The following is a 26,365-nucleotide window of genomic DNA, read 5'->3' as shown; positions in this document are numbered from 1 at the left end:
GAAACAGCACTGTGGCCTTAAAAACGGGCGAAACACGACTTTGCCTTTTTTTTCTCCAGACTCTTTTTTTTGCTCATATCTGATTATGATTTGCTAATCATAATCATGTTTCCATGATATATATATATATATATATATATATATATATATATATATATATATATATATATATATATATATATATAGGGGAATGATCAAATGAGAACACTCAAAAGGTTGAGAACGCGAGAACAATTCTGGACCAATCAATATATAAGGGTATATTAGTAATTCTATATTTAATTTAAATTAAAATAAAATAAAATTCAATGAAATCCCTTAAATTTAGGACGAGTTACCAAAAAACAAAGAAATATTAGATTTTTATTTTTATTATTAATGAAATATAAAAACATTTTTTGCCAAAATTGATTTTAAAACTGAAAAAAAAAATTATTTTTTTCTTAAAAAAATTTTTTTTTGCTCATATTTCTCATTTTTTTTTTCAAAAAATGAATAGAAATCTAATTCTAAATCAAACTTCTATTCAAAAACGAAAATTTTCTTCAAAAACCCTAATACGACTCTAATCACAAATGAATATACGTCAATTTACAAATAATCCAATGCTTTTTTTTTCATCAAATAAAAATAAAAATAATGTAAAAATTAACATTATTGAAAAAAGTGAATATCTCTAATCATAAAAAAAACACAGTTATTCACACATGAATACAATCAGAAATAAATACAGTCATTCACATATAAATACACTGTTATTTACAAATAAATACACTTCTATTCATAAATAAATACAAAATAAAAAAATAGTGTAAAAATTAATATTTCTTTATAAAATGAATGCCTCTAATAAAAAATAATTACACTCATTGAAACATGAATAGACTCATTCACACATGAATACACTACTATTCATATTTGAATACACATTCTATCATAGATGAATACATCAAAATATGATACAGTTTTTCATTCTCCTCTGGCTCAAATTCTTCACTTTTCATCTTCTCAAACAATTCCAACGGACATTCATAAGAACCCATATTACATATATCATTAGGTTCAATGAACCATATATCTGTTAAATAGCTTCTGTGCACAACCTTTTCCTGTGAATCTGATTCCAGGTTTGCATGAAGGTGATCAATTCTAAACCAAAACAATAATGTGTTTACTTCATATTAGCAAAACCAAAACAGTAAATGTTATCTTTATCACCTTATTTTTAGAAGCAAATAAAGAAAACCAATTTTAAAGCATTATAAGAAACTCACAGAGTCAAGCCCCTATTTTTGTTCTGTTAATCATTAATTTTTTTATACCAGCGTGAGAGAGGAGGAGGACTACTATTCATTTTGTTCTTCAACCCATATTACTTGGAATAAAATCATACTCAGACCTGCATCTATTGAAACAAATGGATGGGGTTGCGATTGCCATTTCGTCTGGAACCGAGACAAAAAAAAATTGAATCGCTATGTTGGATAGTTGATGGCTGAAAACCTAATTTTGTTGATGGAGATGGAGAGAGCTCATACCTGCATAAATTTATTCAAGTGGGATAGTTGTGAGTTCCGTTTTTCTCGATTATACATACACATATGTAATCTAGGAAAAAAACTCAACACCCACTGTTTTGCTGCTTCTGTGAAACTAATAATAGCGATGTTGCGATGGTATACGACTAAGGTGATAGAAAGAGATGCTTAGATAAGGTTGAATGATGATAGCGGTGGTTATGTTGTCGACAGATTTGGCTATCCGCGGTGGTGGTGTTTATCTTCTGCAGCGACTATGTTGAAGAGAGGAAAGAGGGAACCAAATTCATAGAGAGAGGCGGCTTTATAGTGAAACCCTAGTGAGAGAGTGAGGGTGATAAAGATACGGGAATATGAAATGAAATAGGTGAAAGGATGAGAAATTATAGGAAATTGGTAAAGTTCGATTTCCAATTATGCTCTTCTGACCATTTAAAAGTTACACTTTAATGCTAGTAGTTTTAGAATTTTTCATAAATCACTCGTTTAATAATAACCTTAGATTTAAGTATTTAAATGGTCAAGATCTGTTCTCGCATTCTCAACCTTTTAGGTGTTCTCATTTGATCATATTCCTATATATATATATATATATATATATATATATATATATATATATATATATATATATATATATATACTAGACAAATTTCCGCGCGTTGCGCGGCGCAGGTTAAAAATATATTGTTAGAATATAGTTTTCAAATACCTTTTAGTTAATACGATTCATCAATTTAGGTTCTTTTATTATTATTATATTTAATGTTTTCTTTTTAACTATGTTAAAAATATATATATTGATTTTTTTAAACATTATTTGATATTTTACTTTAGGTTTTAAATTTTACACTAAATTTTTAAGCTTATTTGATATATTAATGTAGGTTATTTATTTAACTATACATTGATGTTAACAAATTAAGTATATTATATTAAGTATATCATATTGATAAGTCACAAATTTTACCATTTATGATAATGTTTACAACTAAAAGCATATTTAAGTTAATAAATTAAGTATATTGTATGGAAATATGAAATGTTGGGAGTTTCAAATCAATGTTGTAAAAGAAAAAATGTTTCCTTTATAATATTGTATGATGATTATAGTTTTAAATTTTAAGTCATTGTGATACACACAATTATTTGATAATTTTATAAACCGTTTAAAATTGTGTAAATTATATATCAAACGTATGATAATCTATATATAACGGGTAACAAAATGTATGAACAAAAATATGAACTACAACTTTTAGTAACATAAAAATACAAAAACATCTATTATAACATTGTATTAAAAAAATATATATATATACAACGAATAATAAAAAAATACAAAAAATAAACACTAAAACTTTTAATAACATAAAAACTCTAAAACTTTTATTATAACAATTATATTAGCTTTTCATATTTAAATCACAAATCTCTTCAAATACATTAATGTTTTTAATGAGCAAAACTTTACAACCTTATAAAAGAAAGAAAAATAAAAAGTTATCAGTGATTACTAATTAATAATCGTAAGTAAAAAACTCTTGAGTTGTAACTAATAAATATACATAAATTATAAAACTCTTGAGTTGTAGTGCGAGTTTTCAAATGAATAATAAAAAATATGAACTACAACTTTTAGTAACATAAAAATACAAAAACATTTATTATAACATTTGTATTAAAAAAGATATATATGCAACGAATAATAAAAAAATATGAAAAATAAACACTACAACTTTTAATAACATAAAAACACTAAAACATTTATTATAACATTTATATTAACTTTTCATATTTAAATCACAAATCTCTTCAAATACATTAATGTTTTTAATGAGCAAAACTTTACAACCTTATTAAAGAAAGGAAAATAAAAAGTTATTAGTGATTATTAATTAATAATCATAAGTTAAAAACTCTTGAGTTGTAACTAATAAATATACATAAATTAGAAAACTCTTGAGTTGTAGTGTGAGTTTCAAATGAATACAGTATTTGGAAATGTGTATTTATTATTATTATTATTATTATTGTTATTATTATTATTATTATTATTATTATTATTATTATTATTATTATTATATTCATCTAAATAATTGGTTTTGATGCATCATTTTAATCCCTTCAGTTATTAAACATAAATATATTTAATTATAAATTTATAACATACATAGGTACATATATATGTTAAACAAATCACATATAATATATATTTTTGTAAATCTTATATGTAATTATTGTAGTAGTAATATGGATAAATTAATTTCATATGAAGAACATATCATGATAAATCATCATAATTACATATCAAATGTTAAAAATTATGTTATCTTTTAAATATTGTCTTGTAAATATGTTGTGTAGGATAACCCAACAAAAAATAATAGAAAATAAACCTAATCAAAATAGAAAAATTACAATCAAATAAATAAGAAAATTGGGTGGTTAAATATATAAATAAAAATGTTACATAAATATATATTTAAATCAAAAGAAAAAACTAACATTCGTCTACTTTGCTCAAACAAAAAAAAAACCTATATCCGTTTTCTGAATCTTCTTTCTTTATTGAACATCATTCAACCATAGAAACTTATTGACAATTCTTCACTAACCTGTAATCAAAATGTTTTTCTTGAAAAACAAGAATGAGAAAGATATTCCAAGCAAACATTGATGTTTGGAGAGTCACATTCAAGATCGAGTAATACATATAAATCTCATATAAAGGTCAAATGAGAAATTGAATATAAAGAAAGAATAGAAAAGCTTCATTTGTTTTGGTTGAAAGAAAAAAATCATATTACAATTACCATCGATGCGACATAACCCATTTCTTCAAATCATTATATTTGAATTGTGAATGCTTCAACTATATAAAAACTTTTGAATCATAATATTTTCAACCAAATGACGACTTTTTGTAAGAAAAATATATTAATATAACTACATATATAATGAAGATGAAAGGGTGTGGGGGTTTGAAATGCATGAGGTGTTGAACTTATAGAGTGTGTGATTTTCTTGAAATGAGATTATGTGTGATTAATTACTTTAAAGGTGAAAGGGTGTGGGGGTTTCAAATGCATGTGGTGTTGACAAATTTTTATGGGGGTTTCGAATACATGATTCAAGAAAAATACTAGCTTTATAAGTATGTATAATATATATATATATATATATATATATATATATATATATATATATATATATATAATTAAAAAAATATCTTTGAGTATACTATATCATCTTTATGTAGTGTGTGTATATATATATATATATATATATATATATATATATATATATATATATATATATAATATCTTTGAATATACTGTATCATCTTTATGTAGTGTATGTAGGGGTGTTATTCGGTTTGGTTTTTCGGTTTTCGGTTAATACAGTTCGGTTTTATCGGTTTTTTTACATTTTAAATTTAACCATAACCAAACCAAATAAGGTCCGGTTTAATCGGTTTCGGTTTATTCGGTTATGGTTTATTCGGTTCAGTTTAACGGTTAAACTGAATAAAATTCAATATGTAAAAATAAATATTAAACTAAAAGAAAAAAAAACTTATTTAACTATTACCAAACAAAGAAACTACATTAATATATAAAATATTATATTCAAGTTGTAGAGATAAGTTAATTTAACTTTAATCGTATATGAAAATGAAAAAAACAACTAAAAGTTATTTGATTAATTTGCTTTTGCTTTTTAATACAAAATATAAAACAATTATAACTTTTTATTGGTTAATAATTGAGAAAGTCATGGAAATCTTAGTAACTAATCAATAAATTTATATATAAAATGTTGATATATATATATATATATATATATATATATATATATATATATATATATATATATATATATATATATATATATTCGGTTTTTTCGGTTTAAGCAAAACAATGAAAATTTAACCAAAACCAAACCAAATAAGGTATCCTTATTCGGTTAACCAAACCAAATTAACCGAAAACCAAATAACCCGAACCAAATGAACCAAACTTCATTTGGTTCGGTTTGGTTATTCGGTTTTGGTTTTTTATGACATCCCTAAGTGTATGTATGTTGTTGATTTTAACATTTAGGGATTTATATTGGCTTTTTATGCTCAATATACAACTACAAAACACGCCCTAAATATGTAGATGCATGAACACACATTGACTTTTTTATAATAAAAATAAATATACCAACCTTTATATTTTTTAAATAAAAGCAAATTGGGAAAATGATTTATTAAGGTAATTAAATTTTCGGTATGTTCATATCCAGGTAGCTATTTTTTTTCTGTACACATTTAGGTAACAAACTTGTAGCAAGTGTTCATATATGACCATTATGACCTACTATAGCATGTTAAATCCTAGATGTGAACGCTTTCAACAAGTTCGTTACATAGATGTGTACAAAAAAAATAATTACCCAAATATGAACAAAGCTAAAAGTAAAAATAAATTACACAAATGGTCCTTATGGTTTGGGAGAATTTGTGTTTTTAGTCCCTAACTTATTTTTTTTAACTCAGATGGTCCCTTCTGCTTATTTTTGTTACACGTTTGGTCATTGTCTTACCTAAAAAGACTATTTTGCCCTTATTAATTTATTTTTAATTAATTTTCTTATTTATGTATTTATTTGTTATATATTTAAAAAAATTAATAGACCCCACATATCTATATCTCCTCACCGTAAACCGCAAACAACATTTGAGAAATTTAATTCGGATGATCCCTACTGTTTATTTTTGTTGCGCGTTTGGTCCCTGGCTTACCTAAAAAGACTATTGTGCCCTTATTAATTTATTTTTTAATTAATTTTCTTATTTATGTATTTATTTTTTGTATATTTAAAAAAATTAATAGACCTTACATATTTGTATCTCCTCACCATAAACCTGAAACCACATTTGAGAATTTTAATTTGGGTCTTACCAGTCACCATCCTATCTCTCATCCTCCCCAACTTCTATTTCGTTTCCATCTTTAGTAACATCCACGTCTTCACCATCCTTCTTTTTTTGGTACTTCAACTCTAGCGAACCAACACCATAACCTACTGTCTCTTCATCTTTAGTGGGTTGTGGTGTTGATTCAACGGAGTTGAAGGACCGAAAAAAAGGGATGATGAAGACGTCGATATCACTAAAGATGGAAAATAAATAGAAGTTGAAGAGGATGAAAGATAGGATGGTGATGAGATACATATATGTGGGGTCTACTAATTTTTCTTAAATATATAAGGAATAAATACATAAACAAGAAAATTAATTAAAAAAAATTCATAAGGGCAAAATAGTCTTTTTAGGTAAGATAGAGACCAGGCTCGTAACAAAATTAAACAGTAGGGATCATCTGAGTTAAAAAAATAAATTAATTAAAAAATAAACAGTATGGATCATCCGGTGAGATACAAATATGTGAGGTCTATTAATTTTTTTAAATATGTAAAAAATAAATACATAAATAAGAAAATTAATTAAAAAATAAATTAATAAATGCACAATAGTCTTTTTAGATAAGACGGTGACCAAACGCGCAACAAAAATAAACAGTAAGGACCATCTAAGTTTAAAAAAATAAGTTAGGAACCAAAAACACAAAATCCCCCAAACCATAGGGACCATTCGTGTAATTGACTTTTACTTTTAATTTTGTTCATATTTGGGTAACTTTTTTTACACATCTAAGTAACAAACTTGTTGAAAGCGTTCACATCTAGGATTTAACTTGCTATAGCAGGTCATAATGGTCATATGTGAACACTTCCAACAAGTTTGTTACCTAGATGTGTACAGAAAAAAAATAGTTACCCAAATATAAACATACTGAAAAGTTAATTACCTTAATAAGTCATTTTATTGTCTATATACAACTACAAAATTAGAAAAATATCTTTGAATGCATCATCTTTATGTAGTGCATGTATATTGTTGATTTTAATTTTTAGGGATTTATATTTGGAAAGAATAAATAAAAATATCAAATTTTAGAGTAAATTACACGAATGGTCCCTATGGTTTGGGGTAATTTGCATGCTTGGTCCCTAACTTATTTTTTTAACTCGGAAGGTCCCTATGGTTTGTTTTTGTTACGCGTTTGATCCTTACTGTTTATTTTTGTTACGCGTTTGGTCCTTGTCTTATCTAAAAAGACTATTATTTAAAGAGGAAAAAATGATGGGGTAGGTGAGGTAAGGTGAGGGGGTGAGATTAAGGATGTGCTTATTTAAATAAATTAAAAAAATCAAGGGCATAATAGTCTTTTTAGGTAAGATAGGGACCAAGCGCGTAACAAAAACAAACAGTAGGGACCTTCCGAGTTAAAAAAATAAGTTAGGGACCAAACGCGCAAATTACCCTAAACCATAGGGACCATTCGTGTAATTTACTCCAAATTTTATCGTTTTTTATGTTAACGAAGGTTGGATATTCATCGAATAAAACAATAAATTTAGAAAGATGATTTTTTTTCTTTATAAAGTTAATTGTTAATGAAACTAATACTTTAATAATTTGAAAACAAATAAAAAAATATACCAAAGGTTAAAACCGGTCCAAGTCTGATATAAAGCTCGGGACAAAATAAAAAATCATGTCCTTCAAAAAAAGTATCATCCAAATTAATGTATGAAACATTAACAAGAATAAAACAAATATAAAGTATATAGAAAAGAAAATAGTTTAAGCTTCAATAGTAGTGTAAAGGGTGGTTGCATACATATCCTCACTTCAGCTCAAATTCAAGGATCTTCAAGGTCCCTTGATTATCACAACATTGTAGTAGGAAAACACATAAATGTTAATCCCTCAAAGCAATAAGGCGTGGTTTTATTATACGTAAAGATAAGAACATGCTAAGTGCACATACATAGAGCTTCATTCTATGTAGGGCTAAAAATATGAATTGTGGTGTCAATGCCTAATTTTTCAGCATAATTAGAGTAATTCAAAGATTTGACCAATTAAATATTAGTACAAATCCAATACATTCTAGAAAATACTCTCACATCTAACTACAACCAATAATCAACCACATGGCATGAAGAGTGAGATTTGTCAACAAAATGTACTTATTAGACATCAAAACAAAATCAGAATTGATATTCAATATGCAAATAGCTTCTTACATATAACTAGAATATGCAATTGCATAAAAACAACACAATATCCGAAACATATAATCTAAAGTATACAAACTTCATTACACACAAATGAAGCAATAAAGTACATATAAAGAGTTACATCACAAAATGATACATAAATGCTTTATATACTTGAAACAAACAATAAGAAGCATACAACATGATTGAACAAATGGGTCATTGATTTTATTGCGACTATTACTTCTGTGTATCTCGGTTGAAAGGCCCATAAGTTTTTTAGACCATGCGGTATGGGCCAACAACGAGAAGCAACCGGATGATGTGGCACATGAAAACGCCGTCGTGACGGGGGGAACACCCCCCCCCCCCCCCCCTTCTCGTTTCTTCTCGTCATGACACTTCTCGTGCTCGTCACAACATATTGAAACGAGAATCAGAACCAATCAAAATCATTTTTCTTCCTTCTTCTCTCTTTCACTCTCTACCTTTTTCTACCTCTTAACAAGTTATGACATTGGAACACCATTTCCTACATGGTGTTATGGTGGTGTTAAGGTTGATGTGGCATGTAAGATGACGTTATAACACCGGCCCATACCCAATGCTCTTAAATTTCATTCGATTCGTTTTCCCTTCATTTTGAATCAATTGTGGTTACCAATAAATGCATCAGTTTTAGACGCTTTTATACCTTTGTGACGATAAAAACCCTCTCTTAGCATTAATCTTGGGGACTAAAACTAGGCTTTAGACGGTCGTCGAAATTGTCCCCCTTACATACCGACCCTATAATAACATGACCATCGATTATTTAGTTAACGGAGTAATTACTATATTTATGATAGTGGAAAAGCCTAATTTTTATCTTTAAAAATGAATAAAACTAATCCTCCTTAATAAATGAAGGTTTTTTTGCCATATGTTAATCTCTCATGAGTTTTGACACTTGTCATTTTGTGGTATTTTTGAAGTAAATATTATCCATTTGTCAATTTTTGGTTTGTTATAATTTTTAAAATTAAAGTCATATACTTATATATGTAAAGTTTAAATATCATATATATGATATTAAATTGCAATAAATACGTTTATTCCAATCTTATTTTAAAATTATACATTAAAAAATATTTTCTATTTATATTTCAATTTAATGTTTAATTTTTTTTTTAAATTAGCCCATATAATTTACGGGTCTCTCACCTAGTTCAGTAATGAATATAAGTAATGAATATAAATGGATGATAATGTGATGTTATCAATACAAATGAATGATGTAATAGTTTATGTTTGTCGGTAACCACATAAAATACAAATAGTCATTTTTCTGCATCCGATTTCTCTCATAAATACAAAATTGGGCCTCTTTGATATGCAAAATAATTGACTTGTGCTGTACTTACGTCAGAAGCTGCAAGCGTGCTATCAAAAAACACTCTACCCGAAAATATTAAAAACTTAACAATTTAAGTATTAGTATATATTAAAGATATTAAAAACTATTTTGTGTACTACATTTTTTTCCCTTAGAAATGGGTTAACAATGAAGTTAAAGGAAAATGAAAAAAAAATTATTAAAAAAATATCTTAATTGATTGGTCTGAATATTTTTAAAACAAATAAATTGCGTAAAATTGAATATTTTGAATATATAATTGACGTTTAAAAGTTTTTAATAGAGTAAATTACACGAATGGTCCCTACGGTTTAGGGTAATTTGCACGTTTGGTCCCTAACTTATTTTTTTAACTTGGAAGGTCCCTACTGTTTGTTTTTGTTACAAGTTTGGTCCTTGTCTTACCTAAAAAAAACTATTTTTCCCTTGATTTTTTAAAATATTTAAATAAACATACCCCAACCCCACTCACCTTACCTTACCTATCTTATAATTTTTTTCTATTTAAATAATAGTCTTTTTAGGTAAGACAGAGACCAATCGCATAACAAAAACAAACAGTATGGACCAAACGTAACAAAAACAAACAGTAGAGATTTTTCGAGTTAAAAAAATAAGTTAGGGACCAAGCGCGCAAATTACCCCAAACCATAGGGACCATTCATGTAATTTACTCTTTTTAATATTTTCTAGAAAAAAATGTCTTAAAATAACAACTAATAATATATTTTTTTAAGTCAAGGGAAATTTGTCAAACAAAAAAAAAGAAAAAAACTTCTATATATTGGTTTTATTGACAAAAAAAAAAGTCACCTTGATTGTTTTTTTTTTTTTTCAATTTGACCATGATGAAAACTTACAAAACAACCTTTGCAACTGGTTAGTGTTGTATTTTAATGGTTAAACTGTAAAAAAAACAAAAAAAAAAAACAACAAAAAATAAATAAATAAATTTGAGGACTTTTCATTATTAAGGTTAAAGTTGAAGGATTTTTTTAAAAATTTTCTTGTTTATATATACTAAATTTATTTGAGAACAACTTATATTTATTTATTAAAAAACTCAAAATTAAGATAATTATTTTATTAAAAAACACAATAATGATAATTTATATATTAGTTTTGGAATTTTTTGTGATTTTCTTTAAAATATTATTACTACAATCATAAAGATATCATATATATATATATATATATATATATATATATATATATATAACTTAAAAATGACATTGTTGATTTGTAGTAATAAGTGTATTTATAGGTTAAATGTTACTCCAGTGTTGAATTTTTAGGTATTGGTGTAAAATGTTTACCATAAAACTACAACATGTAAGGTCACATATTGTCTCGAGTGTATAGATTTGATAATGTCAAACGCTGATTGTATACTTAGTTATTCTACTCACTGTAAACAGTTAGTGTCGTCTAAGTAAGTGTAAATAATATCACTTAGACACATTGATCTATATGAGCCTTTTAGTTTAGATAGTTTGAAGTTACTGAAGACTGAATATCAGATCTAAGGCAGCCTGAGCTGATTAGATCTGCAACTGAAGACTTAATCAGCATAAGCATGATGCAATGAAGACTGAAGACTTCATCAACATCAACATGATGTGGTGGCAGCATCAGCATTTGATGTCATTAGCATCTGAACATCAGCATATCAGCGTTTGGATTACACGGCTCTTGGTGACCTAGCATCCAAGATGCATAAAAAAAGTTTATTATGGACATTATTATTTGAAGATCTGGATATTCAAGGAAGTTATCAATTCCTATAACTTAAGAATTAATGTTATTGACTTAAATAAAGATCTAAAGATATTCACTAAGAAGTTTACTCCTATCTTTTAGGTAGTTGGTTAGGCTAGATTTATATATATATATATATATATATATATATATATATATATATATATATATATATATATATATATATATATATGGGACATTCTCTTGGTGGGTATGTCGATGATTTGTATAGAATTTGTGAGGTACATTTCTGAGAGATTGTAATAGTTATGTGTAGTACATCTATTCTCTTTGTGAGAACATTTCTTAGTGAAAGGTATCTTTGTGATAATTCTTTGTTCTCTCGTTATTCTTTCTTGCTTGTATTCGATCTAAGAATCTACAAAGTGTTTGGGACCAACACAACATACCGAATATCCTTTCACAATCAAACGACACCTTAGAAAATAAAGGCTTAGCAGAAGCTGTTATTCCTACATATAGTTCCATTATACACATTATGTGGCATAGAAACGCATTTCTTATGACAAATCAATAAAAGTCTGTTTTTATTTTCATTAATTCATCCTATTTGCCAAACCCTTTTCTAGCAGCTCCTGCAATTGCGTGGACAACTCCTGTATCTCAGGGGGCGCTAACTGATATGGTGCTTTGACTACCGGAGTCACATCAGGAACCAAATCAATTTGGAAATCAACCTGCCTCTCAGGAGACACTCTAGGTAAATCCTCTGGAAACACATCGGGGAAATCCCGAACGATGGGCACCTCACCTACGTCACCGTGCCCCCAACCCGAGTATCCGCCACATAAACCGAAAACCCAAAATAGCCTTGTTGAAGATATCTCATGGCCCTCGTAGCTGAGCAGAGGGATGGTCCATGCTAAGCTCCCTCGCCATGAATAACTAGTTCTCCCCCACTTGTGGTTTGAACTCTCACTAGCTGGCGCTCACAATCAATCATGTCTCCATTAGAACCCAACCAATCCATCCTTATAATAACCTTCGACTCTCGCAGATGAATCAGAACCAAATCGATATAATATCTCTCGCTGAATAGGTTCAGATCACACCCTCGATGAACCCTTAAATCACTCACTGAACGATCATTAGCAATCTCTACCTCCAATGGATAATCCAAAATCCTAGGAGTATCGCTAAACTTCTTGCTAAGCGCAAGAGATACAAAGGATCGAGTAGCATCCGAATCGAACAAGACATAAGTAGTCATACCATTGACTAAAAAAGTCTCTACACATGATCAAATAAATATAAACATAAAAAAATAAAACAATAAACGATAAGGTAAAGAGACATACCAGTAACCACATCGGTGTTGCTTTCGCCTACTCAGTTGTTAGCTGAAATGCTCTTACTTCACCATAGGTGTCTCCGTCTTGACCTGGCGGCCATCATTGATCCTCAAAGTGGTCGGTGCAGGCGTTGTCGCTGCTCCTCCTATCATCTCGGGCAGTCGACCTTTTATGGCATGTATGGTTGCAGTGGAAGCAAATCAGTGCACCCCGGGGGCAGTCCCTACTCAAATGCCCATTTTGACCACAATTAAAATAGCTCGACCATGCCGCTCTACATGCCCCACCGTGCGACTTTATAATGCCAATGTTTCGAGGTTAAGCATTGATACGATGATGTAATGGTTACGGTCAACAAATGTAACTTATTTTAAGGTAATAAAGAGGAATTATTTGAGTATTATGTAAATTATGCACCTGAGCCAGTCATGATGGTTGGAGTACAAGACATGATTCGGGCTATGATGGCCGAACAGAGGGAGGAAATGAGGCAATTGTTGCTGAATAATAGGAATGAACCTTTGATGCCTGTTGAACAGCCCGAACTAAATGACGGACAGTCAGAAGAAGGGAACTACGGTAGGACCGTTGGTCAAGCTGAACCACCAGTGGTTAGAAGGAATAACAAAGATGGAGGAAATGTCGGATATGGATGCAAGTACAAGGATTTCATGACATCCAAACCACCGTGTCTTTCTGGAAGCCCAACATAGGTGGAAGTTATGGTCTCTGAGATGGAGACAATGTTTGGGAGTTGCGAATGTAGCAACAGACAGAAGACCACTCTCGCGGTTCCCCTGTTAAAATCTGGGGTATTGAGGTGGTGGAAGCTACTAGCTAATACGATGCCCAATGGAGAAGCTAGCAAGATGTCTTGGGAAGATTTCCTGGTGCAGCTGAAGATGCAGTACTGCTCTGAGCAAGATCTTTTGGATACCAACAATGAGTTCCAAAACCTGAAGAAGGGAAGAATGAGTGTCGCCGAGTATGCTGCAAGTTTTACGGAGAAGATGAAGCTTGTTCATTACCTAGTTCCAACCGAACTCTGCAAGGTCAACAAGTTTGCTAATGGATTGCCATCGGACCTTGGTCCGATGGTTAAGCAAGCAACCACATTGAAAGTCGTCGTCTGGGCAGCTAAGAATGTTGAGACCCAGATAAGGGAAAGGGTCTGGAGAAAGCTGAAGTTGGCGAGAAAATGAAATTTGAAGGATCTTCAAGGTCCAACGAGAAGGGGAAATTCTTGAAGTCTGGTTCAAAGAAGTTCGAAGTAGGAGGAGATGAAGTAAGATGGTGCGATAAGTGCAAGAAGAAACACTTAGGAAAATGTAGCGAGGAGGTGACATGTTTCAAGTGTGGAAAGATTGGACATTATGCCAATGAGTGTACATTCAAAAAGGGTGTGTTATGGATGTAATGAGGAAGGAAACTTCAAGCAAGACTGTCCAAAGAGGGAAGGAGCTATAAAGCCAAATATGCCACTAAAGCCAAAGGCAAGAGCATTCCAGATGATCCTTGATGAAGCAGATGATGATGCAAGGGATTAGGAGAAAGGATCTATATAGTATACATATAAATAGGATCATGTGATGTATCCTAATGTAGGAGGCATAGTCTAGGGCGAACTTGAACACATATGTAAACGTTTCAAGAAATAATTCCACGCGCCTTATCGAGCACATTCGCTTCACTTTCACCAAACCACATTGTCAGAAGCTCAGGTCCCTTGATGCTTAAAATTCGCTTAACATTCATTCGTAATCGCTTTTGCAAGAAGCGTTTTTGCACAACCCGGTGGGCCATAGAACAAAACTCCCTACGATGACGCCATTCCGAATTTCTCAAATTTCTCTGGTTGTTCCACCAGGTATTGTACCGTCTGCATAATAACTTGTACCATAAGTAACAAGTAAACAAGAATAGATAATGAAATTTACTAAAAAAACAAATACCTCTTGAAGCTCTCGTTTGACATTTTCAAGGCCACCAATGTCTTCCCGGCTTACATTTGGAACTTCAACAACCGTTTCACGAAGAGCAGAAGGGTTACTTGTTCCAAGAGCTGTTTGAAAGTGCTCATTGGATACAAACATGGAGTTCAAAATCTCAGGATCGATTGATTCATCTTCCAAATCAATCACATCCATTTTCTCAAAAAATACATTGAAGAGCAGCTTCAGTACACAAAGCTGTCAGGTCAGCACCGACGTACCCATGTGTCTCTTTCCCAACTTTCTCCAAATCCACATCATCAGCAAGCTTCATGTTTTTTGTATGAATACGAAGAACTTCAAGTCTCCCGATTTCATCAGGGACACCAATGTCAATTTCCCTATCGAATCTCCCAAATCTCCTTAAAGTCGGATCGATACTATTTGGGCGATTAGTGGCACCCATGACTATAACATGGGCCCGTGATTTTAACCCGTCCATTAATGTCAACAACTGTGAAACAATTCTCCTTTCGACTTCACCATGTGTTTTTTCACGTTTTGGTGCGATTGAATCAATTTCATCAATGAAGATGATCGAAGGCGCGTTTTTTTCAGCTTCTTCGAATGCTTTTCGGAGATTACTCTCGCTTTCACCCGCCATTTTTGACATGATTTCTGGCCCGTTGATGCAGAAGAAGAAGGCGCCTGTTTCATTAGCAACTGCCCGGGCAATTAGGGTTTTCCCGGATCCGGGTGGCCCGTATAGAAGGATACCCTTTGGGGGTTTAACACCAATTGATTTGAAGAGTTGGGGATGGCGTAATGGTAATTCTACCAATTCACGGATTTGTGCCATTTGTTTGCGCACTCCACCTACATCATCATAACCAACTTCATCTAATTTGTCTTCGTCTTCTCTTCTCACAGGTTCACCTTCACAGAAGATTTTTGTATCAGGGGCAACCACACAGTACTCATAGGGTTCGGTTTCAATGACTTTGAACTTGACACTTCTCATTCCTCCTCTTACTAGAAAGAAGTCGCCCTTTTTTACAGGGCGATATGCTTCAAGGAAGTAAGCTGCAGGTTGCAAATTGCGAATCAAACAAACAGTGAGATACATCAATGGAAAAAATCAGAAGAAAACAAGAGAGGAGAGTAGTTGGTTTATAGAGAATGAACTTACTTTTAGGTATGCATCGAAGAGATTTCCAGTGACGCCTTCTATGGTATCATCAATCAGGAGAACGTGCACACGCTTTCCGTATTTAACATCAGCACACTGATGAACTGAAACTACATCGTCGAGCCTGACCCTTAGATTTGATCTGACGACTTTATTCATCCTAATCTTTGGTTCGTCACAGGTGTCATCAGCAAGTGCGATACAGATTGTATCTCTCATTTTCTTGCCGTGCAAGAAGATGAAACAATTGAAGCGCGCAATGTACAATAACTAGATCTTAACATTAGATTTATAAGGTCAGATTCATTACAATAGGCTGAATCGAACTTGTATAAAAACCCTAGATTGAATGAAGAATGCAATGAATAACTTTCAGGAAGAGCAGAAAACAATATATTCAAGTATTAGAGGACTCAAGAAACGATTATAAGATTGTATAAACTATAAAGTATAAACCCTAAGATACCTTGATCAGGATGGTATCGCCTCTGAAGAGTTGAAGCTTTTACATGGTCTCGGGATGAAGAGAAACAACAGAGTTATCATCGTTGATAGCTTCATCAACGACGAGTCTATTCGCCGCCTTCTTTCGCTCAAGAATCACGGTGCTAAAGTCCCGCTTAGTTCCCTTGCTATAACAAAACTTTTAAAATTAGGAAATTACAGTCATAATACACCGCTAAAGATGTTAACAATAGAACAAGGGACAATTGTGACTTACGCGTCGGATGATTCAGCTTGATCAGTCATGGTGTGGAGGAAATTGATTAATAGACTTAGATTGGTAAAAGAAAACGAAGAATTGAGAATTTTGGGGCGAGGGTTTGGAGAGGGTTACGATTGGAGAAGGGAGTGTATTGTGTATGTGTATATAGAAGAAGCATAGAAACCTTTCTTGTTACCAAAGAAAGCTTCTTACCTTCTTTTTCTTTGTTTATAACTTTATATTACTCCGTGGAATAGAAAAAAGTTCATGTTTATCTATAACAATAAAATAATATATTTTGGCTCATTCAATTAAGTATCATTTAAAGATGTATGGAATCGAAAATAAAAGAAAAAACATTTAAAGATGTACGGAATCGAAAATAAAAGAAACAACATTCCTAAGAGGTTAATGTGCATTGAGTCTTCTGTAACATCAATCCATTAACGAGCCAACAATATCATTTTTTCAGGGGACCAAACACGAATCGTACGAATCATTAGCGATGAGGTTTTGAAGAAATAAAAATATGAAAGTTAGGGGAAATGAATTAAAAAAATTTGAATGGGACGAAGAATGAATTAGGATAATGATATTTATAGTTGAAGATTGAGGGTTTAAAATTTATAATTTAAAAAAAAAAACAGTTATATTTTTAAAATTGGATGAATTTAAAAAAAATGAATTTTAGTTAATGAGTAAAAAAAGAAAAGAATATCACATCGGTAAAAAATCACCGAGTTGCCAAGCCAAACTTGGCATGTCCAAGCCTTGCTCGGGTGAGGTTGTCGAATAAGATGACGAAGTCACTCCGATAAGCTTTAAGTTGATCTAATTAAGTGCATAAATTTAATATCACATATGACTTAATATTTTTTACAAACTTACATTTATCATTATTCTAACTATTTAAACAAATTTGATCTTTCACAAATACAAATAGGTCATGCATCAATTGATCTAATTAAGTGCAATCTTCCTCAACAATTATGTCCTTATTTATTATTTATTATATAAAATTAAAATTATAAAAACTTGACTATATCAGTAAATAGCGACTTCATTTCATATTATTAGTTTTTATTCTAACTTCACTAATAAATTGATCGAAATTTCTTTGAGACGATCCACCCAATGCCAAAGCATCTTGCAATGTAGTTTTAACTTTCTTGATCTCGTTCCTCAATTCACTTGACTTCTCTCCAATCATCAAACCTTTGACTTTCTTTGTGACATCCTCTTTTTCAACCAAATTCCCTTCACATAAATTAATCCCAATTTTCCAATCATCAACTACTAATTTTCTATTTGGGAACTGATCGGTTAGAAGAGGAAAACAAATCAAAGGTACCCCACACCATATACTTTCCAAAACCGAGTTCCATCCACAGTGTGTCACAAACCCTCCTATCGATGGATGTGAAAGAACACTTTTTTGATCACACCAAGGCACAATCAACCCTTGATCTTTAATTTTGTCTTCAAATCCAAGAGGCAAAGCATTAGTGTCATTAGAACTCACTATATCAGGCCGAAGTGCCCAAACAAAACTAACCCCACTTTGTAAGAGCCCATGTGCTATCTCTGCGAGATCATGTTTGCTAATGTGAGCATAGCTACCAAAGGAGACATACAACACCGACCTAAGAGGTCTATTATTAAGCCAACGGGTGCAATCTAACTCATACCATAAGTTTGTGGACACAAGTTTTTGAGTGAACTTGTTAGGAAAAATAGGACCAATCGCATAAAAGGGTTGCATTTGATTCAGTGTCGAAATTGTGTGAGATTCAAGCTCGTGTATTGTGTTACATATCATGAAATCAGCGCTCTTTGCATCCTCAAACAATGCCTTGTGTATGATGCGATGTGACACGGTGTTTGTATTAGTTGCTTGGAGATATGACATCATGTCTCTTGGTTTGATTGAATCGACCCCAGGTATGTAATCTATGACATCTTCATGCTTATCTGGAATCATAAAGACATGTATATCGTTACTAGAAACTTGAGTTTGTATTATTAATTAATATATAGCAAGATATATTATGCATACAATAATAAAAACAAAACTACTTTTTTATGACAAGCTAGCTAGTTGGTTTATATATGAAGGGTATATATATTAGATAAAATAATATGTGCTTATTTGTGCAACATGTAATTTAGGGCTGTGCATGGGTCGGTTTGGGTCGGTTTTGGACCCCAATCCAACCCAACCCGTAAATGATCGGTTTCTGGTTTTCAGAACCTAATAGGGTCGGTTTCTGGTCGGTTCGATTTCTCGGTTTCTGATATCGGTTTGGGCGGTTTCTTGGGTTCAACTCATACACTTACGGTTTCTAGGTTTAAACCCATGGGTTTTGGGTTTGAACCCATTTTCCAGAAATATAACAATTAGTTAAATAATTAAAAAAACACCTAAACTTCTTTTATTTATTTTTATTTTTTTAATATATATATATATATATATATATATATATATATATATATATATATAAAATAATCAGTAAAAAGCATCGGGTTTGCGGGTTTGTTGGGTTGGTTTCTCGGTTTTAAAGAGGAGTCGGTTTCTCGGGTTGTTGGGTCGGTTTCTGGGGGCAAAACCGAAACCGAACCCGGAAAGTCGGTTTTTACAAATTTAAAACCCACACCGTCGGTTTTGATTCGGTTTCGGTTTTTTCGGTTTCGGTTTCGTCGGTTTCTCGGTTTTTTGGTTCCGGTTTGCTCACCCTAATGAACTTTATGTTCTAATAAGCTGATGTATTAATTATTATAAATTCATGAGATAAATAAGAAAGTACATGACCTATATGTTGAAGAGAGATTGAAGGAAGCTATGTATACCAAGTGGATCATAGTGTCCGTTTTTCTTGAGCAAATCCATGTGATAATACAAATTCAAAACCAAAGCAGGTTCTGTCCAGAATGAAATATTGACCAAATTATACTTCTTTGAGATCATCAATGGCCACACATGGAAGCTATCGGCGATCAAACAGTTGATCGACACGTCACCTTTCACTAAATTCCCTACAAACTCATCCACATGAGCCGAAAATACATGGAGAAGACACTCCATGTATTGGTCATGGTTCAGGGATCGATCAAACCCAAGTGGAAGACCGTCGCTTACGGTGGCATACCTTATATCCAGACCGGATTTCCGTGCCTCAGCAAAAAGATCACCGTCGTCGTGGTGGTGGGTACCGTTGATGACAGATTGTGACGAGGATTTAATGATGCTATGGTGGATTGATTCAGTGTTGACGAAGGTGATGGTGAATCCCTTTGATGCTAGCTTGACGGCAAGAAGAACGGAAGGGATCAGGTGGCCTTGGAGAGGAAATGGTATGAATATTGCATGAGGATTTTCAGTTTTCCGATCAGCCATTCCGGCGATTGTTGTCGTCTGAGATAATGTTTTGCAGTGGATAATTATAACTTCCTGTGCATTATTGCTGAAGCTCCTTGGACCTTGGGAGGGCTTATTATACGTGTCCGGTTAGAGAGTTCGGCTTGATCACTTGTCAGTATGATTTTATCCTTTTATCTTCATTTAAGAAAAGAAGAAAGACATATTTGAATATCGCTTAATTTATTTTGGTGTTTTCCTTTAATTTAGATATATAAGAAAGTTGATCCAATCTCTCTTTTCCTTTAGGTTATTATACACGAGTCTTTTAATGGTAGTAATAGGATAGATCGAGAAAAGGTTAATATGTTTGTTTCACAAATCTTGATAACAATATAGTTGTTTCACAAATATTGATAGAAATAGAGTTTTTTTTTTGGATGTGATGTAAACCAATTTCGTTTCTAATTATATATACTATTAATTTATTTTCATTATGCTTATAAATAGTGATGTTTTCATTGTTAATATTTCTCATTTTAACTAGACAAAATTATAAAAATGTCCTTGTGGTATGCATTTTTTTGAGGTTTTAATCAAAATCATGATTTTTTTGGATTGATGGTCCTTTTAAAATAGTTTGTTTGTGATTTTGGTCCTTCGGTAAATTGAAAAGACTAAATTGTCCTTATTATATTTATTTTTCATTTTTCTTTTTTCCCTATAAATATTTATATATATAAAATAAAAATAGGGGCTCACATACCTCTCTCTCTCTCTCTCTCTCTCTCTCTCTCTCTCTCTCTCTCTCTCTCTCTCTCTCTCTCTCTCTCTCTCTCTCTCTCTCTCTCTAATCTTGGGATGAATTGTATGAAGATCTGGGTTCATATTCAACATACATATACATCTCTTTGTAATACCCCAATAACATAAAATCAAAACCCAATAAATCTAAGAATGCAAAATCAGAAGTAGAATCATGTGAACCTGAAGTAGAAAATAAGAACATTTTTTAAGATCATACGAACCTGATTTGGCACACATACATACAATGATAAACACAATGCAGAAAATCAAAATGTAAACTAAACCTACAAATCAAATTTTAGAAAATCAAATCAATTTATAGAGTAAACCAAAAAGTCAGTAACAAGTTTTCTTTGTTTAAATCCAAAACAATCTCAAAAACTTTCAGAAACTTAGAACACACCTTCAACGAGTTTTCTTCAAAAACTATAAATTAATACTGAAAACCAAGAACATATTTCTTCAATCTTTGGTGTGCGGTGGTGACTAACAATCGGAGCTCGGAGATGCAGACATTGCGTATGAGCGAGGGAAATCGAAAGGTTTCTTGAGGTTTTTAAGATCGGCGACGGAGGTGAGGGTTTTTAGATCGTCTATAAATGTGAAGTTTTTCAGATCGACAACAAAGGTTTTAGGTTTTCAGATAGACGATTATGAAGGTTCTTTGGGTAGGTGATGACGCCGGTGAAGGAGAGATACTTCAGATATGGCAATGGAGATGGATGTTCTTGAGCGGTAGAAAAATCTAGATGAAGATGGAGATGGAGATGGAAGATTGTGGTGGTGATGGACGGTTGTCAAAATCGATGGTTATGGGGTATATGTTTTGAAGATCGAACCCAGAAGTTGTTCCTGAGAAGATGATTGATGCTCTTCAGTTATTGAGTGCCTGTCAAAACACAACCCGAGAGAGAGAGAGAGAGAGAGAGATGTGGGCCCTATATTTTTTTATTAATAAAACTTTAAATTAAGTAAAAAAAATATAAAAAAATGTATCAAAAGGGCATTTTAGTCTTTTCAATTTTCCAAGGGACCAAAATCACAAATAAACATGGTCAAAAGGACCACCAATCCAAAAAATCATGATTTGGACTAAAACCCCAAAAAAATGCATACCATAGGGACCATTTTTGCAATTTTGTCTTTTAACTATTTAGTCCTTACAAACAAATGTTTATATTTTGGACAAAATTGCAAGAATGGTCCCTGTGTTATATCGAAAATTGCCACATTGGGCCAAACACGTTTTGACTAGCATAAATGGTCCAAAAGTTTCCATTTTGTTGCTAGTTTGGTCCATTCTGCTTTAATTTTTTATAAAATGATGATTTTGCCCTTTGTATTTTCTTTTTTCAATTTTTTATTACATATATCAAAAAGAAAAAAGAAAAAAATGTCCTCTCTCTCTCTCTCTCTTCATTACTGCCATACCACCACAAAAACCAGACCACCACACCACAGTAGCCAAACCACCACCGCCAGTTGGATCACAAACTCTTATCGGAACCCTAACATTTTCTGATGCCGACTTCTCCTATGCTACCCATTTCACCATCGAATCCCCAGATCTGTTCATCAGTGGCGAGAAGGGTTTGGCTAGAGTCGTTTCCCCGTTTGTGGCTCTGGCTCGAGTTTATTCAACCTCGTGTTTCTAGCACCACCGGAGTCCAGACCAGCCTGTGGTGAAGAAAGAACGATGATGACATCTGTCCGTCACTGACGAGAAGGGTTTTGTCGCCGCCTGTATACAAAGTCTAACTCCGATCTTTGTTTGTGAAGGGGTGAAGCAAGAACGACGATGACATCTATGGCTCGAGTTTCCAGCACCGCCGCCGACTCTACGAACTCTAGCAAACCCTAGCAAGAACGATGTCGTTAATCCACATCTGTTGTTACGACAAAGACGATGGTTGCTCCGGTGAAGCTGACGTTGAAAACCCTCGGGGGTTTTGATGCATTTCATATCTTCATCTTCAAAAACCATTCCCGGATCCATAAAACCTTCTAGCTTCTGACACCACCTTCGCTGCAAATCGGATACATTTTGAGCCTTTCCGATCTTTTTCTTCTTGGCTGTTAAGTCTCCGACGAGGTTTCCATCGATCAAGAGGGTCAGCGGAGCAGTGGGTGAAGGGATGGGTGTTTGGTGGTGCTACACGACCGGAGGGAGGCGGGGAGGGGCTGCGAAGGTGGTGGTCGGCAGCCTCTTTTCTTCGTCGGAAGAAGAGAGGAAGAGAAACGACCATCTTGTGTTTTTAGTTGTGAGAGAGAGAGAGAGAGAGAGAGTGGACATTTTTTTTTCTTTTTTTTTCTTTTCTTCTTTTATTTTTGTAACAAAAAAGGAAAAAATAAAAAAGGGCAAAATCGTCATTTTATAAAAAATTAAAGCAAAATTGACCAAACTAGCAACAAAATGTAAACTTTTGGACCATTTATGCTAGTCAAAACCTGTTTGGCCCGAAGTGACAATTTTCGATATACCACATGGACCATTTTTGCAATTTTGTCTATATTTTGAGAGATTTAGTATCTATAACAAACAAAGGTTTTATATTTTGTCATATTTAATTCCTGAAACAAAGGTTATATATTTTGACAGATTTAGTCCCTACAACAAATGATTTATATTTTGATAGCTTTAGTCCCTGTAATTTTTTTAATTTATAGAAAGGTCCCTGTAAAGTTTTTTTTCAAAAACAATCTATATGTATAAGATTTTTGTATTTTGACAAGTTTGACCCATGTGTACAAAACTAATTACAAAATTGTCCTCGTTGGTTTTTACTAAACTACTGATGATACATAAAAAAACATTGAATCTATTGCATAGCATGAGTTTTTTTTTTTTTCTAGTTTTACATGAGATAGATCGATACTCTTATCCATCATCTATTCCCATAAGACACTCACTTTAAAAAAAATCATGTCATTATCACTTTCACTTTTATAGTATATATGTAGAAAATATACACCACTTACTTATTAAATCTACGAGAAAGCTAGAGGATGAGAAGAGATAGCAAGAGAAAAAGCTTCTCTCTCCCATATGTAAACAACATGCTTTTGGCTACTCCACACCATAACCACGCCCCTAGGGGTGGTGTTCATTCCAGCCATGTCACCACCACTACATGACATGTCACCACTATACCCTTGGCGTGATAAGTATATCAGAGGTCTTAGTCATATGGTGACTAACTTGATAAAGGCAACCGCTCCCCATAATGTTCCGAAATTATTTATTAAGTAATATATTAAAATTAATTGTATTTTTCCAAAGAAATTATATTATTAACTTACAAATATGTGCAGTTATTATGAACTATTACTTTCAAGAAAAAAAAAAGTATTGGTGAAGCAAAAAACAACTAAAACTCCGCTGCCATTATTCATGAAAAATATATAAAATAATTAAACCAATTGATTTTTAGTGTTATCAACTTATGTTGTTTTTATCTTAAGATTGATTGTATATATGTTAAGTATTATAAATATTCCTTCCAATATTGATACCTATCTCTCCAATGTATCCTTTTTTGCCTTATAATAATACATTTGAGGAAGATGATGATTTGTATTCAATAATCCCAACTCACAATATTGTGAAGATATTGATTAAAAGTCGATGTTTAATATATACATTGATTATGACGATACGAGTGAAACTAGAGTAGTAGAATTTATTATAGTTAATTTGGTAAACAATATTTATATAGATATTTTGAGTTAATCATAAACGAATTAATATTAGGAATGTAACTTGTAAATGAGACACATATACAAAAAGCAATAACACTCTGATCGATCATCCAAAATAGAGTTTAAAGTGTACAGAAGTAAAATTAGTTCATGGGTAGAAAAGTATAAGACTACATGAGATGAAGGAGAAAACTCTAGTACTTTGCAATATACACCATATTGTACGTGGTATGTTTATGCAAAGAAAAAAAAATCATTACATGTGAAAGATTACAGATTGAGTGGATGCATACAACTGTTGCAAATCTTGTATTGGCAATAATAAAAGAAATTTGAACTCTACAACTCTTATATCGTATATTCTCCATTTAATTGAAAAAGATGTTGAATATCAGGTGAAACAAATACAAGAAAATATTGCAATGTATGAAAGAAATAGAAAAAAAAAGTGTGTTGAAACCTTTTGTTAGGACATGAGCAACACCATGCAAAAAAAAGTTTGTTAAATATACGAGAAAAAAAATCAATTTTAAAGCTTGACAATATTTAAAAAAATGATTAAAATTAGTGTTGTCTTTTATATGATGAAAATATTTGATGGAGTTTTTTAACAACACATATCTCTATGAGCATACACAATAGCGTACGATATATGAACAAGATAGTTACCAATTAATTAGAATGCGTATTAACCTTACATTCAATAGAACTGTATAAAATTTTAGAAATCACAATGATATTGCAGATAACCACAATACACCTTTACCGTCATGCATGTGATACCGTCATGCATGTGAGAATTTTTATTAAACGAGAAACACATGCATAAAGTCATAATTTAACCAAGTTTCACTATAATGGTGTTATAAAAATGTCACAAAATTATTAATGATTTTTTTTGTTTATATTATAACGTTCGGATCCTGGTATGTATTTTAAAAACAAATTATTCATTTTTGCAAAAGTACTCAACGAGTTGGAGGCCCCAAACTCGTCGAGTAGGAATGGATTTTTGGAAGCGGGACTTGAAGTCTACTCGACGAGTTAAGAGCCTCAACTCGACGAGTATGGCTGCCAGAGTAAAACCCTAATTTTCAGGGTTTGCACTCTATTTAAGCACCTTAACCTCCAAAGGGTGGCCTCATTTGCAGCCTTTATCTTCCCAAACCCTAGCCACAAAACCCTAATACGTTTTTGAGAGTTTTTAGCCATTCTTGGTACCTTCTTGAGGTTTTGAAAAAGAAAAGACTTGAGGAAGGAGCAAGGAAGTGAAGGAGAAGAGTAGATCCAGAAGTAGAGCTTCATTTCTGGGTCACCTGAGGTATAAAGCTCTTACCTTGTTTATTGAGTGTTTAGATCTAGTTTTAGGGCTTATTCTCCATGTTTTGGTTCGATAATGGTGACCTTTGGGATTTGGATGTCTCCTGTGGAAAGAACCTTCAGATTTAGAGTGAGCGGACCATCCAGACCTTGGAGGACATGCTGCGGGCATGCGTATTAGACTTTGGTGGTAGATCGGATACCTACCTTCCCTTGGCAGAGTTTTCCTATAATAAT

The 26,365-nt window shown here is 32.1% G+C and overlaps 1 protein-coding gene and 1 pseudogene across 2 annotated transcripts; both read right to left on the bottom strand.

Moving 5' to 3' along the window:
• Window positions 1-12,065: 12,065 nt before the first annotated feature.
• LOC145089974 (cell division cycle protein 48 homolog) lies at window positions 12,066-16,178 on the bottom strand (annotated as a pseudogene). The gene is made up of 3 exons (XR_013701422.1): window positions 15,074-16,178; window positions 13,539-15,000; window positions 12,066-13,415 (listed from the first exon to the last, which is right to left on the bottom strand). The product of XR_013701422.1 is annotated as a cell division cycle protein 48 homolog (transcript).
• Window positions 16,179-17,932: 1,754 nt separating this feature from the next.
• LOC145088201 (UDP-Glycosyltransferase superfamily protein) lies at window positions 17,933-20,488 on the bottom strand. Its single transcript, XM_079026447.1, has 2 exons — window positions 19,795-20,488; window positions 17,933-18,918 (listed from the first exon to the last, which is right to left on the bottom strand). Exons 1-2 carry the CDS (start codon window positions 20,339-20,341, stop codon window positions 18,008-18,010), a joined length of 1,458 nt encoding a protein of 485 aa, XP_078882573.1. The 5' UTR covers window positions 20,342-20,488; the 3' UTR covers window positions 17,933-18,007.
• Between the last annotated feature and the right edge of the window lie 5,877 nt (window positions 20,489-26,365).

This window comes from Lactuca serriola, chromosome 2, assembly GCF_051521515.1.
Source record: "Lactuca serriola cultivar US96UC23 chromosome 2, Lser_US96UC23_V15, whole genome shotgun sequence".
Classification (NCBI taxonomy): Eukaryota; Viridiplantae; Streptophyta; class Magnoliopsida; order Asterales; family Asteraceae; genus Lactuca; species Lactuca serriola.
The sequence above is the reverse complement of the archived record's forward strand: the minus strand, read 5'-3'. Positions and strand labels throughout refer to the sequence as shown.

Excerpts from the sequence above, each read along its gene's own strand:
- LOC145088201 (XM_079026447.1), bottom strand. The coding sequence starts at position 20,341 with ATGGCTGATCGGAAAACTGAAAATCCTCATGCAATATTCATACCATTT. Across the intron at positions 18,919-19,794 it reads CGGACACTATGATCCACTTG|ATAAGCATGAAGATGTCATA; the intron begins GTATACATAGCT and ends TTATGATTCCAG.